At 35.8% G+C, this 15,627-nt stretch overlaps 1 protein-coding gene across 6 annotated transcripts in view; it reads left to right on the forward strand.

The window, feature by feature from the left end:
* The window catches only part of CADPS2 (calcium dependent secretion activator 2), a 449,680-nt gene that overhangs the window by 216,737 nt on the left and 217,316 nt on the right, over nt 1-15,627 (forward strand). For all 6 annotated transcript variants that reach the window (XM_074367152.1, XM_074367154.1, XM_074367149.1 and 3 more), the window contains exon 7: nt 5,674-5,785. In XM_074367152.1, the coding sequence (XP_074223253.1) occupies nt 5,674-5,785 (112 nt within the window). The remainder of the gene's footprint in view (nt 1-5,673; nt 5,786-15,627) is intronic.

Here is a 15,627-nt window from a genome sequence, read left to right on the forward strand (position 1 = left end):
AACTACATGGGTCTACTTATATGTGGCTATTTTTCAGTAGTAAATCCTACAGTACTGCACTGTTGGTGGTTGGTTGAATCCGCAGATGGGGGGAACTGTGGCTATGGAGACTAACTATAAATTGTATGAGGATTTACAGATGTATGAACTTTTTGTGTATTTTCAAAATTAATCCCTTGTTGGTAGCATCATTTGTAAATATGTTCTCCCAGACAGTAGGTTGTCTTTTCATTTTGTTTGTGTTTTCCTTTGCTGTGCAAAAGCTTTTAAACTTAATTAAATCCCATTTGTTTATTTTTCTTTTTATTTCCATTGCTCAAGGAGAGAGATCCAAAAAACATACTGCTGTGGTGTATGTCAAAGAGTGTTCTGCCTATGTTTTCCTCCAGGAGTTTTACAGTATCCGATCTTACATTTAGGTCTTTAATTCATTTTGAGTTTACTTTTACATATGGTTTTAGAGAATGTTCTAATTCTAGAACTAAATTAGGACAAATTCTTAGAAAGGATCAATCTCCTGCCTATTATTTTTTTAATTATTCATGATTATTTTGTTCGGCTAAATTCCTAGAGATTGCCTTACTGGGATGAATAGACTGAACATATATTTTGGCTCCTGATAAAATTTCCACTATACTTTATTTATTGGCAAATACATAATTAATGTCAGTTAGTTCAGCTGGCGCATGAACTACCCTGTGTGTTCATAAGCCACGAAGTCCTGCTGTCCTCATAGAGGTGCTTTGTAGATATTTTATTCATTTGGAGATTTACATCAGAAGTCTGAATCCTCATAAATAATACATTCATAGAAGTAGAAAAAGGCAGTGCATTTTGAGTCAAAGCAAATTGACAGCAAGGGTAATGTATTCTTTCATCACATAACTCAGAGAAACCGTAAGAAGATAATCACTGGTATTAATTCCTAAAAGTGCTTAAACGTGCCAATTAAGCAGAAAACAAGAAAATATCTTGGTGATATAGAAGTTAGGCCTATTATCCTTCTGCTTCTTTCCCTGCCTTTTTTGGGGAGAGGGAGGGAAGCTTTGGTTTTCAATTTATTTGCTATAGAATTCTTAAGCAATTCATACTTAAAGGGCATTTTACATCACCAAATAGGACACCAAAAGTTGACAAAAATATAAAGGGAAATTGGCAAAAATCTGTCTTGGTGGGAGATCTTAATAGTTATACCTTGCTATATAAAAGATGCCAAAAATCATAAAGGATAAAATAGACTTAAATAGCACAGTAAGAACCTTGACCTTAAAGCCATATATAGAGCACTATACCCACCATGGTGAGTACTTTTCAAGTATTCATGGAAAAGTTAAACACATCCATAGACACACACACACATATATATTTTAGACTAGTTTAAATTATTTCAAAAGATTACTATCATGGGGGTTTTATTCTCTAATATGATGCAGTAAGCATAGAGCTTAAGGAAAAGGAGAACTTCATTTAGAAATTCTAAAAATGCACCTGTAAACAGCTGAATAATAAAAATATTAAGTTGTAAACTTACAGGATACTGTACTTAAAGAGTTAAGGGAAATTTACGGCTTTAAATGCTTAACTAGAACAAAAGAAAGGCTTAAAATTAATGCCAGGCATTCAGCTTAAATTTTTAAAAGAACAGCAGAAGTAACACAGATAAATTCGAATGGAATAAAAAAGCAGAATTTAATGAAACAGAAAACCAACATGCCGTGCAGAGGGTCATTAAAGTAAAACAATGATAAGTTGAAAAGAATAATAAAAGAGACAAACCTCTTAAGATTAAAAATGGAAAGAAAAATTATATTAAGAATGAGAAGGAGACATACTACAGATGCTGTAGATTCAAAAGACAAGGGATTTTTACAACTTGGTGCAAATACTTTTGAAAAACTTAGATGAAATAAATATATTCCTAGAAAAATAGTAGTTACCAAAATTGACTCAAAGAGAAAACCTGAATAGTTTTATAACTATGACCCAATGAAGAAATAGAATCATTAGTAAATATCTTCCCACAAAGAAACACTGGGCCCAAATAGCTTACTAGGTAGGTTCCAAGGATAGATAATTCCCATTATTTTTTTTTACAAACTCTTCCAGAGAATTAAAATGTAGTACTTCTCAACTCATTCAAATAAGGTTAGCAGAACAAAAGCAGATGAGGAAAATACAGGACTGTAAATCTACAAGCCATTCTCAATCGTGGATTTTGATACAAAATATTAGCATACTAAATCTAGTATTTTTTTTTAAAAAAAAGGGAAGAAATTAGGTTTATCTCTAAAAATCAAGAAAATGGATTAATATAATCTGCAATTACTGATCATCTCAATAGATACAGGAAAACATTTACTAAAATAGAATATCCATTTCTGGGAGATGGGATCTGACTAGGATCTATGTGTGTTCCTGATATATTTCATAACTATGATATATCTATGACCCTCTGTATAACATATTTATGATATATCTGTGATCGAGAAAATCCAGAAGTTGATTATATACATGATATATAGGGGAAAGGGATATATATGTGACATATCTATGATACAACATAACACATGCCATATATTGATGATATATGTATGTATACACATATAAATACTGATACATTTACGTGTGTATCTATAATGCACTAGGAAAACAATTTTCTTTACCCATTAAAGACCAACTACAAGTAACCTAGAGCCATGATCACTCTCAGAGGTAAACTGCTGAAAAATCCCCTTTGAGAAGAAATCCAAGGGAATTATTAATATAAAATCCAAAATCCTGGCTACTTTGGTGGTAGTGTGAACTGGGGACGAGAGGAGGATGACCAGTGCAGGCCTGATGTCCTGGTATGCTTTCCGTCTTAACCTGAGTTGTGAGAATGTTGATTTTCGTATTATTTACATTTTATCTCACTTTTAGACATCTTATCTAAGATATTTGGTACTGAACACAGGTTCAGCTGCTCACTGCTCTAAAGTCAGTTATTCAAGAGGCAGGTGTCAGTAGAGAGGAAAGGGGCTTTAGTCAGAAAAGCTGGCATCTCTGGGGAGATGGTGTACTCCTCTCCAGAAACCGCCTCCAAGGATTCTGCTCAGATGTGACAGATATTAAAGGGAAAAATGCAGGGGAATGGGGGTAGGCAGAATCTGAGTGCATCATCGAGGCAGGAGTTGGGATTCTGCATCATTCTCCGTTGCATGCAGACTGATTGTCTCTCCAGATGTTATCTTACCCCCACGATCTGCCGTCAGGATTGCTAAGAGGGTGTTGGTGGTAGAGAGCTAGTCATTCTTCATTCTTACTTCTTTTTATCTAGAAAAGAATCAACAAGTTAGACAAGGCATGGTGTGCATTCAAGAGAGCGTTAGTAAGTCAGGAGTTAGGTTCAATTGTTTACTGATCTCATTCTTGTAATTAGATTCTTTTAAGGTTAGAGGGGGACAGAAATGGGCAAACAGGAAAGGGGCAAAAGAGCTGCTTTCCTGTTCACAATAATATGTTTTTCATGAGTAAATGAGAGATGTACCATAGTGAATGAAAACTGAAGCACAGTTGTTGAGGGTGCTTGTTTGTGAAGGGTCTGAGGTAGTAGGCAGTTTTGCAGAGGTTCACGGGATCCTGAATGAGCACAGTTCTATAGATATGTATTGTTATGTGTCTTCTTCTATCCAACAACACGGAATTGGCAACGCATTTCCCTTCAGGTAAAGTGATAGGAGGGGTAAGGGTAAAAGACAAAACTCACCAAGCCCCTCAGTGATGGTTAATAGGATCAGTCAATATTTTTCTCTTTGGAGAACTGCATATTGGAGTAGGTGAGGAATTTCAAATGATCATATAGAACCATTGTAGTACTTTCAAAGAATTTTTGACATCTGAGAAGAAAAAATATCATTGATTTAATACATAAAATAATTTTTATGAAGAGAATACAGTTTAAAAGATCAGCAAATTCTATGGAAAATGGTTAGGCTATGTCTACATGACTATTAAAAATCTTTGATTTCAGTTATAAGAAAATGTCTCCACAGGTTAGTTTCCGAAAGTTAACCGCATGATACCCAATAAAGAAAAGGGTATGTCATGGGAATCTACTCCGGAGCTGTCATCCAGATCACCTGCCTGTATTCATGGCTTAAGATCACACATTCTGAATTTAGATTTATTCTCTGAAACCTTATTTTAGTTCTGAATCTATTTTTTTTAATTTCTGTTTTAGCTCTGCTTTATTTCTGACTATCTTAATTCTATGAAATGGCAAAAAGACTCCTTGCTAACCCCTTTCTAGAAGTCTAAAATAGAAATTAAGCTGCTCTCCATCCTAAATGAGTCTCTCTCTTCCTTCTGGCATGTGACTGTAATTTTGAAGGAACAAACTGCATCACTGTTAGTTTATTCAGTCATTGAAATGGCCTCTGCTCTTACTGTACGTGTATCGCAATGTTATAAACTGCTGTGATGGGAGAAAAGGTCACCATTACTTGTTCAGTTTTTGTTATAGTTTCCTGTTCTCCATATTTCAGCTTTCTGAATAAGGCTTATAAAATTAGTTTAGACAGTACCATGAAAGTGGTAAATTATCTGTTTTTTTAAACTATATAAGAACTTGGTATTTTTATTTGGTAATTTTTTAACAGGAATCTTTATTTCATTAAGTCTCATTTTTTTTCCTTCTCTTGTGTCTGTTTTACTCAATGGTGTTTCTTCATGTTGTGCTGAATCTCACGTATGTATGATCTCCAAGAATTATGAGAGACATTGATAAGATTTTTTAATATCAGGTGTGTGCCAGTTAAATTTGTAAATATGGTAGAATTAGTTGGTGTGTGGTAAAGGTGAGATTCGATTAATTAAAAGATAAGCTAAGAAAACATGTTATTTTATTATGATGATTTGAAAAACCTGGTAACGACAGACTTACTCCGGTCTTAGGAGAGATGTACTGGGGAATTAAGGGCAAAACACTCATATTTTTATGATGGTTATTTCTTTCCTTTTGACCAGAGCTTTAAAAATCATATAAAGTGAGAGACTTGAGATAATTACCTCCACTTTAAAAAATACAAATAAAATATCTAATAAAGACTTAACAAGAAGAGATGGGGTGAAATCTTCAGCGTGCAAACATAGTTTTCTGAGAAACTTCCTCTCACATCCTCAAACCCTTAGCAATTTTCCCCAACCATCCATAAAAAGGGTGTTGTAATTTGTATTTAAATTAATAAAATAGGTTTCAATAGCAACATTTATAATGCTTTCCTTTAACCTAAGTTATTTTTTTAAACATTTTTGTTGGGGGGAGATAATTAAATTTAATATTTTTTTTTTAATGGAGGAACTGGGGATTGAACCCCAGACCTCATGCATGCTAAGCATGTGCTCTACCACTTAGGTATTACCCACCCCCCCTTACCTAAATTCTTACTGCACTCTACATTTTGTACTCTAATGTGCTAATTTTTGGAACAGCTGAGTAATTATTACAAGCTGTAAAGCTTATTGTGATTTTCCTTCCTGACTGTGCCATCTGTCAGAAACAAAAGCAGAGATAAAAATCTCACTGAGCCACGGAAGTTTCAGTATTGCTTAACGTGCCTTCTAAGGAGATCTATATATCTGGAAAAAAACAAATTACACTGCATTTTAAAGAGAATCTTTGTTACTTCATTGCAGATGGGGAACCCAAGGAGATTTTACCACTACCCATCCACGGCCTGTGGTCAAAGTAAAACTCTTCACGGAAAGCACTGGGGTCCTGGCCCTTGAAGATAAAGAACTGGGAAGGGTGAGTTATGGTCAGCCCTGTGTGTCCGAAGTAGCACATTTTTAACTTCTTTTGATACAGAATTAAGATGGACCAGTATGCAGTGGGTGAACCTTCTGTTCGTAAATCAATCTATTTGTAGTTTCCCACGAGCCCAGCTTACAGCTCTAATTTACTAAACACAATTGTCCTAAAGCAGAAAGTGTTGTGATAGGCCTTGAGTGTGTAAGGAGAACACATAAGGTCAAAGTCAGCGACACATGTACTCCACTGGCCAGTGAGTGAATGATACAGGCCAGCTTGTCCTTGGTGAAAAGTCATCCTTATTGAAACCATGGGTTTCATGGGTTAAAAGCATCCTCTCTCTGATTGAAGTCATCTGCTCTTTATGTTCATTATGATTAGACGATCTCTTAAGTGTGTTTATCTCTTTTACCTCTCCCATTCTCCCCCTTGAGGTCTTCCTCACTTATCTTTTAACATTGAATTATTTTTTTCCTATAGTCACCTCCTCATATCTATAGTACATTTATCCTCTAATTCCAGTAGCTTTCACCTATACTCAGCTTCTTCTGGCAGGAAAAGCATTAACATTAGGGTCGATTTGTGATCTTAGCACCTCTCTGTGTGAAAGATTATCTGCAGTCTTGTTTATGAAGCAGCTGTGTTTCAGTCAGTAGGCTATGAAGTTATCGTCTGTAATGTAGATCTGTTTTACTCAGACCTGAACACTGCATTCATAGATATTTTCCAGAGAATAAAGCCCTCGGAAATCTTACTTGAAAATTTCTGGTGTGTGTGATGTTAGATGTTGAAGGTTACTAGAATCAGTGTGTATTTTTGATTTTTCTTTACCCTGAAGTTGGGATTTCTCTTCATTTTAAATCATCCTCCTCATTTACTTCCTTTACACTTTTGGAGGGTTTTTGTTTTGTTTTGTTTTTTGTTTTTTTGTTTTTTCTGGGGATTCTGTGGATCTGTACCCACAGTCCAGAAGTTATGGGCCTATGCTCTCATTAAAGTGTCCTCTTCTGTTTTCCCTGTTATGTGTATTTCTAAATACCTAAGAGACCTAAGCCCTCATGTTCATTCATTTGTGTGCTTATATATTTGTGCATTTATTCACTTAACAAGGGTGTGCACACTATGACAGAGGAGCCCTGGAGACCACATAGGATCTGATGGATTGGTGAGTCAGGGCTTTTCATTTAAACCATTATTACATCCGTTTTACCTTATTTCCTTATTGTAACTATTTTTCACTGTCTAATAGCAGCCTTTTTAAGTCTAATGCTATCATGTAATTTGAGATAGTTTTAATTCATTTTTCAGCTGGCCAGATATTTAAGCAAATTTTAAATCGTGTGGATGAGTGGTATATTTTCTAATTGGTTGTATATCTGAGAAAGGCCTCATGCTCCCTTGTTCCCTTCGTATGAGAAAGAAACTTTTCTATCTATCTATCTGAGAGTTTCTCAACCTCAGCACTATTGATGGTCTGAGCAGGATATTCTTTGTTGTTAGGAGCGCTCCTATGTGTTTTATGATATTTAGAAGCTCTCCTGGCCTCCAAGCAATAGATCAGTAGTCTTGCCAACTCTTAAGTCAAAAGAATCAAAAATGTCTCCAGACATTGCCAAACATCTCCAGGGAGGTGTGCAAAATCACCCCTGCTTGAGATCCATTGATCTATAGTAATGACCTCAGTAGGCCTCATGATTATACATATTATTTTTGAGTTAATAACTTCCAATTGGTTTAATTATCTTTCTTCCTTGAAGCCTCAGATTTGTATAACTAACCTGCATACTTGGTGTTTCTAATTGTGTATTAACAAATATCTCAAACTAGATATTTCTGAAATAAGAACTTAATGATTAGCACCCCCAGAAAATCTTCCAGAGGCCGTTGTCAAACCAGCGACCTCGGCATTCCCTTCATTTCTTCCGCTTTCACCCTAGTAGCCCATCTGTTTGTGAGTTCTATCAGCTTTTCCCTAAATTTATCCTGATTACATTCACACTTTAACATTCCCTCTAACCTAATTCAAGACACCATTATTTCTCACTAGTACTAGCTTCCCGTTTATCATCTTTATCATCTTGTCCCCTCTGATCCAGCCTTCACACCTCAGCCACCATAATCTATTTAAAATTCAAAACAAAATCACACCTTTCTGCCCTTAAGATCTTCCAGTGTCTTCTCATTTGTTTGCAATTAAAAAAAAAAAAAACAACAACAGAAAAACAGACTCCGCATCATAGTGTGGTGTGCCCAAGAAGGATTCTCAAGGTGGGACCTTGGACCAGCAGCATCTTCAACTTCTGGAAAATTGTTAGAAATACAGAATCTCATGTCCAGTTCTCAATCTGTTAGATCAGAATCTCTAGGGGTGGACTCTGTTTTAACAAGGCCTCCCCGTAATTTGGACACACACAAACATTGAAGAACCGTGCTCTACCTGAACTGATCTCTCTCCAAATTCATCTCCTATTACAGCCACCTTGCTTACTATCATTCTTTTACACCTGGTTTTCTTTTTGTTCCTCGAACATATCAGACTTTAGGCCTTTAGATGTGTTATAGTCTGAGCACATGTGCACACACACACACACAATTTGAAAAATTGGTGGTCATCTCTGGATGGTAGAGCTGTTGATAATGTTTTGTATATATTTACCTACTTTTATACTTAGAAAAAGTAATAACATTTTTTAATTTGAAGAAGACAGTCTTAAATGATCTGAAATATACAGTCTAAAATTTTATTGCTCTGTGTCTTCAGGATCTTAGTTTAGTGAAGTTTTTAAATTAAAATTTTATGTAGTATTTGAATTTGATAGATGAGTAATACAGCCCTTAAAATAAATGTATACCACAAGGAAAGAACACTAAATGGCTATAATACAAGAAAACTAACAATAACAAATGCTGACAAGGATGCAAATCAACAATCTTTGCTAGTGGAAATGGAAAATTGTACAGCTGCTATGGAATACGAGTTGCCAGTTTCTTATAAAATTAAACTTAGACTTACCATATGACCCAGCAGTTGACCTCTTGAATATTTACCCAAGAGTTTATACAGTTCATATCCACACAAAAACCTGTATGTGAATGCTTGTGAAAGCTTTATTCATAATCGCTAAAAACTGGAAGCAGTAAGATGTTCTTCAACAGAGGAATGGATAAATTGTGGTATATCCATTCAGTGAACTACTATTCAGCAATGGAAAGAAATGAACTACTAATTCATGCAACAGCACAGATGAAACTTAAATGCAAGTGAAAGAAGTCAGACCCAAAACACTACATGTTATATAATTTGTTTTAGAAAAGGCAAAACTATAGAAACATGACACATGAGTGTTTGTCAGGGATTGGCCCTAAAGGAAAGTGGTTGGCTGAAAAGTGGTGTACAGGGATCTTTTAAGGTAAAGGAATTTTTTCTGTGTGGCACTGGGTGTTGGATGTGTTTACTGAAACACATAGAACTGTATGTATATCACAGGAGGAGGTCAATCAAGATGGAGGAATAAGAGGACATAGAGCTCACATCCCCACACAAACAAATCAAAAATACACTTCCATGTGGAAAAATTCTCACTGAAAACTAACTGGAAACTGGCAGAAGGACTCCTGAACAACCAAAAGTTTAAAAAAGATAAGCTTGAAATGGGTTAGGAAGGAAAGCAAGTGATTAGGTTGAGACTCGTGCCCCAGGGAAGGGACTCAAAAAAGAATACACAGGTAGGCACTTTCCCTGGGGAGTGAGTGGTGAGAGCCACCCCACACCGGGGTCCTACATGGAGAGACAAGCCCCCTTGGCTTGTTGGAGGACCACTGGGACCAACAGGAGGGCTCTGGGAAGCCTGGACTCTGTGAGGAGCGTGAGTGCTCCCCAAGGCAGGGTAGGGAGACGTCTGCTCTAGCAGCTGCCGGGTTTCCTGTGGCATTGGATCTGAGGTGGTCATGACTGGGGAGAAGACTCAACTATGGGACACAGAGGCAACCAGGTCCTGGAGCAGAGCCTGTAACTGCACTGAAAAGGGTAATGAGAAATGCACACCTAAGCAACATGAGAGAAAGACAGTAATCTGCAAACACTACCTTAACCAGCTGATGAAGATTTACACTACGAGTGATGCCTTGTAGCTGTCATGTATTCCTAATATGATGTTGTGAGAAGGGCACACTTCACCTCTGTGATAGTCTTTCCAAAAGCACCAACATAAGCCCAGTCTAATTATGAAAAAAACATCAGACAAAACCAGATTGCAGGACATTGTACAGGATAATTGGCTAGTATTTTTGCAGACTGTCAAGGTCATGAAAAACAAGACTGAGAAACTGTCACACACAGATCAAAAGAGACCAAGGAGACATGACAACTAAAAGCAATGTGGTGTCCTGGATTGGGTCTTGGAAAAGAAAGAGGGCATTAATGGAAAAATCCGTGGACTCCAAATAGAGTCTTGGGTTTAGTTAAAAGTAATGTACCAATGTAAGTTTCATGGTTTTTACAGAAGTGCCATGGTAGTGTGTGCTTGTTAATTATGGGGGAAACTCTGAGGGATATACAGGAACTTTCAATATTAGCATTGCAACTTTTCTTTAAAACTTTAAACTATTCCAGAATGTAAAGCTTAGTTTTAAAAAGATTTATAATAAAGAAGACTTTTAAATATTTTTTCATAATGTTCCAGAATACACTTTCTAAGAAAAGAAAATTTTCCTACATCAATTCCATTATCACACCTAGGAAATTTAATATTGATAAATATTAATATGTGATATCCAGTCAACAGTCCTCTAATTATCCCAGCATGTCTATAAACTCTGGATCCCCCAGCTCCCCCAATCCAGAATACAACCCAGTATTGTGTGTTGCATTTGACTGTCATGACTCTTTATTTTACAATTCTGCCTCTGCATTTTTGTGGGGAGTGGGGGTGTGGGCAGCTTTCATGATGATGACATTTTTGAAGAGTGTGAAATAATTTTGGAGAATGTTTTTCTTCCTGGATTTATCTTATTGTTGTTTCATGATTGGATGCAGGTAAACATTTGGGGGAAGAACCCTACCTAGATGTTTTTTTGTGATTCACATTGCATCATGCCAGGAATCATATAATAGCAGATTTTGCTGATATTAGTGATGTTGATTACGTATGATTCCATCAGTCTTTGTGTTTTGGCAATTGAGATGTTAATCAACTCAGCTTGTACTCTTCCTGTCCCAGGCCTGTAATCAGCACTGGTTCTTCTTAGTGATAATGGAATTTAGAAACTAACATTATGTGTTATTATCATTTCTGGTTAAGGAACTTTTTTTAAATCATGAGTTTACAGGTTCTCTGCAGCATCAGTATGTTTACTTATTTTCTGTCTTACTGTACATACAAAATTGTTCCAGAAATACTGTACCAGTACCACAACCAACCACAAACTTACAAATGGTCAGTATTTCTTTGCAGTCCCTTTTGTCCATAGAATATATCCCAGTAAAGATGTATGTCTGATTACATCTTTTAAAATTAGCCTAGTGCAATCGAAGATAAAACTTCTTATTTATATTCTAAATGGTAAAAATCACCAAAAATACCACAGGTTCAGTTGTTATGGAGATTTCCTTCAATAGATCTATCAGATAATAGTTTTCACCCAAGCAACTCACTAAAGGTTTTTGGTTTTTTTGTTGGGTTTTTTTGGTTTTGGTTTTTAAATTTTTGTTTTGTTTTGTTTTTCTTTGGGGGGCAAGTAATTAGGTTTATTGATTTGTTTTTAGAGGAGGTATTGGGGATTGAACCCAGGACCTCCTACATGCTAAGCATGTGCTCTACCACTTGAGCTATACCCTGCCCTACTAAAGGTTTTATTAGATCAGTTTTGCCATGCTAAGTAGGGTTGGCTCTGTTGGCTTTTTATTAAGCATGATCTAGAGGCTTTTACCCTCTGGACCTCAGAACCCTTGTTTGTAAATTGAGCTGAATGAGATAAAAACCCTGCGATAATTTCTAGTTCTCATTCTCATTATATTGGTTTGCTGATTGCTATTACTGCTCACTATTCAAATATCCCATTTAATCCTCTTTGGTAGGAACAGTCCATATTTAGTTAAAGTCAGATTCAAAGGTTTAGATCACTCAGCAGTTGCAGGGATCAGGTTTTGAACTTGAGTTTTCTGACCCAAAGTCTATGCCCTAAGACAAATTAAACACTACATTTGCTAAGATGACGAATGTGACTTTTTTACAAATTAATGGTGTTGATGTGGACCAATTTAATTTCATGACTTAAAGCAGGAACCAAATATTATTCAAACTAAAGTGATTTCATGCATACCTTTTATATCATTTTACAGAGTGATTTGAATCTTAGTAGGGTACTCTCTGGCTGCTTTTATTACTTTTATTTGTGTTGGCGCATCTCAGCGCTGTGTCCATGTAAGAACTGCTTTGAGGAGTGTTCAGAAAGATCTCAAGTTCTGGGTCTGCACTTTTCTTTTAGTTTGTTTACGGTGAGCCCAGGGAGGAGCATTTTAAGGACTTCTCGGGAGATGCTGATGTGCATGTAGGGTTGAGACACACTGGCACAAACAGAATCTCTGACACTCAAGTGCAACTAGGGTTGAGAACTAGTGACTCATAAGAATAAGAAAAAAAAACTATTATAGCACATAGTTTTATGAAAAGATAGCTCAAATTTAAATAGGAATTGGGCAGTGGAGTGTTATATCTTTGGCAAGTGCTTGGCATGCAAATTTTATTTGCAAATGGCAGATGCAAATAGCTATTTATGGAAACAGAGGTGGCATATGGAGATTTTTCATCTGAATTGGTGGCCAGCTCTCCAGCAGGTGCTAAGGGAATACCTGGAGGCAGAATACAGGAAATTTTTCTTATTATGAGTATATCATAGCAGGTAAATAGTGGGCCAGTTAAGCAACCAAAAATACACAGTTCATCATAATCAAGATGATTGTGCCTAAAACTTTTAAAAGCCGTATAAAAATGTAAATAATCCCACAAGACATCTATTTGTGGACAGTACAGTTTCCACTGAGTCTTTCAGAATGAATTATTGTACTCCTGGGTACTACTTAGCTTGCCAAATGGTGTTCTTGAGTACAAAATGATTTTTTGAAGTTTCTACCCAAATAACTTTTTTGTTTTAGAAGTGTTGCTACAAAGACATTCTTTCTGACAGTTGTTAGAAAAATAACCTATCATCTGTTCATACGCGCTCAGTTCACGGCCTTGGCACCGCATTATCGGTATACACAGGAGGGTGCTGGTTCTTCTGCCTCCCTGAGGATGCAGAAGCATATAAATCAGAGAATCTATTTTCCTTTACAGTGCAGTGGAGCTAGAATCTAGAATGTTGTCTTTTTATCATTTGATTAAATAATATTTCAAGATAGCAAAAAGCTAAAAGTTTGCTCACTTCTTAGACATTTTGAGAGTAGTAATTTTCTTGTAATTAAGGTTTTCACTTCTTGTATCTCTCATCTTTTTTTTTTCTGTTTGAATATCTACACTTCTGTTTAACATTTCTTAGTATGGAGATGTTCATACCTAATAATTCAAAGTGACAATCATTATGCTTGTTTTATAAATGTAAATAATATATGGAAATAGCAGGTGGTGGTTAATTTCAGGTGCATTTAAAATATTAAGATAAATTAGCCTTGCTCAATTGATTACTCCATTAACGTGAACGATTATCTTTCAAGCATCTTGTTATGTCTTAATGTAGCAAGTAAAAATTAGCTTATATGTTTGCCTTTTTCATCAAGTTGTTTCTTCAGGGGTTCTATGATGCAGCAAAGGAGGTCCACCTAAGGAGTTAGCAGAATATTCATGATTTTTGTTTGTTTCTGAAACTTGACAGAAGAGAAGAGAAATAGTGTATTCACACATCTGTCTTCTTGGGAGATAAATACTGTCTTAGGAACTCTTAATTCACTGGTCAGTTTAATTTTCACTTTTTTGTCCCTCTTGTTTCTCTGGAGCATATCCTTTTTAGTTTTTCTCATTTACGTAGTTCTGATTAAGTTCAATTCTCTTAAATAAGTTCTTCATATATGGTAAAAATTTTAGGCCCTGTATTATTTTAGCCGAACTCAGGATATGTAACTGTATATCCCATATGTATGGCTGGTTAGGAGCTATAGAGATGAAAACATGGCCCTAATTGCCTGGTTTATAGTCAGTCATCATCAGACTACATATTTCAACACACAAAGTAAGAACAGATAGATGTTTTATTGAATAATTAACAATCCTAATTTTTCACAAATAATTGTACAGTTAAATTCATAAAAATCACTTTAGGCCTTCCCTTCACTCATACAAAACTTGTATTTGAGGATTAAACTTTCCAGCATTATATAAATTTGGTTCAGCTACATATGAATCAAAAAAGCATTAGAAAAGCTGCGAGTGAAATCTTAATCATAGGCATGTTTCTTCAATTGGAGAGCAAAATTTAATATCCAATTTTATTGAAATAGCTGGCACCAGATGACTGCTATTTTAGCCAGCAAATTAATATCATTTGCTGCAAAAATGGGATGGAAATTCATTTCATTTCATGTATGTCTAATTCAACTCACCACACAGAGTAAACTTTTATTTTTGTAGTTCTGACAAATAGTATCCCTTTTCTGAAACAAAAAATCACAGAAAAGCTCTCCTTCCTCCTTTAATCCTTTCACGTAGCCATTTCTCACAACCCTTTGTTGTCATATCTCAGAAGCCACGCCAGTGATGAGAAGCAGGATCACAGATAGGTGAAGGGCCAGAGATCGTATATGGTGCAAAGTCTAAATATTTTTTGTAGCAGCAATTAATTATGTCTGGCTCATTAATCATATACTGGGAAGTGCCAGAGGACATGACTTACCATCCCAAGTGTTCCCTGGAGAGGAGACTTTGATAACATGCATCGGTTGTTCCTCAGTGAGCCCACCTCAGACCTTCTCTGATGAGTTGGCTGGCATCCTCGCTGTAGAGGCAGAGGAAAGTGCTTTTTTGCTTTCTCACCATCAAAAGATCAAGTTATAAATAAGCATCCTCCAGGGTGGGTCCATGTGGGTGATTATAGTAGCAGAAAAATAGAGACCTGCCTCCGTCCCAGATAGAGCAAGTATTCGATGTACACAATGTACAAATTCTTTATTTCCAATGGGTATGTAGTGTTATTTCATTATGGTTTTAATTTGCACTTCTCTAACAACTAATACTAATGCTGAACATCTTTTTGCATGCTTACTTGTCATCTGTACATCTTCTTTGATGAAGAATCTGTTCAGATATTTTCCCCAATTTTTTATTGGGTCCACATGTTTTCTTATTCTTGAGATTGAAAAGACCATAATATATTGTTTACACATCTTGTATCAGACATATGATTTGTAAATATTTTTCTCCCAGTATTCCACTTGTCTTTTCATTCTGTTAACAGTGTTTTTCAAAGAGCAGATGTTTTCAATTTTGAAGAAGTCCAGTTTATGATTTCTTTTCTTTTATGGCTTGTGCTTTTGGTGCTGTATTTAAGAACTCTTTACCTAACCCAAGGTCAGTATTCTCCTTTGCTTTCATCTAGAGGTTTTATAGTTTCAGGTTTTTAGACTTGGAACTTTGATCCATTTTAGTTAATTTTTATATTTAGAGCTATACATAGATCAAAGCTCACTTTTTAATACATGAATATGAATTATTCTAGTACCATTTGTTGAAAAGACTTTCTTCACTGGATTTCCTTAGCATTTGTGTTGAAAATCAATTGTCTACATGTTTATTAGGTCTATTTATGGACTCTCTATTCTGTTCCCTTGATCCGTTTTCATATCTCAATGC

The sequence above is a fragment of the Camelus bactrianus genome, chromosome 7, assembly GCF_048773025.1.
Source record: "Camelus bactrianus isolate YW-2024 breed Bactrian camel chromosome 7, ASM4877302v1, whole genome shotgun sequence".
Classification (NCBI taxonomy): domain Eukaryota; kingdom Metazoa; phylum Chordata; class Mammalia; order Artiodactyla; family Camelidae; genus Camelus; species Camelus bactrianus.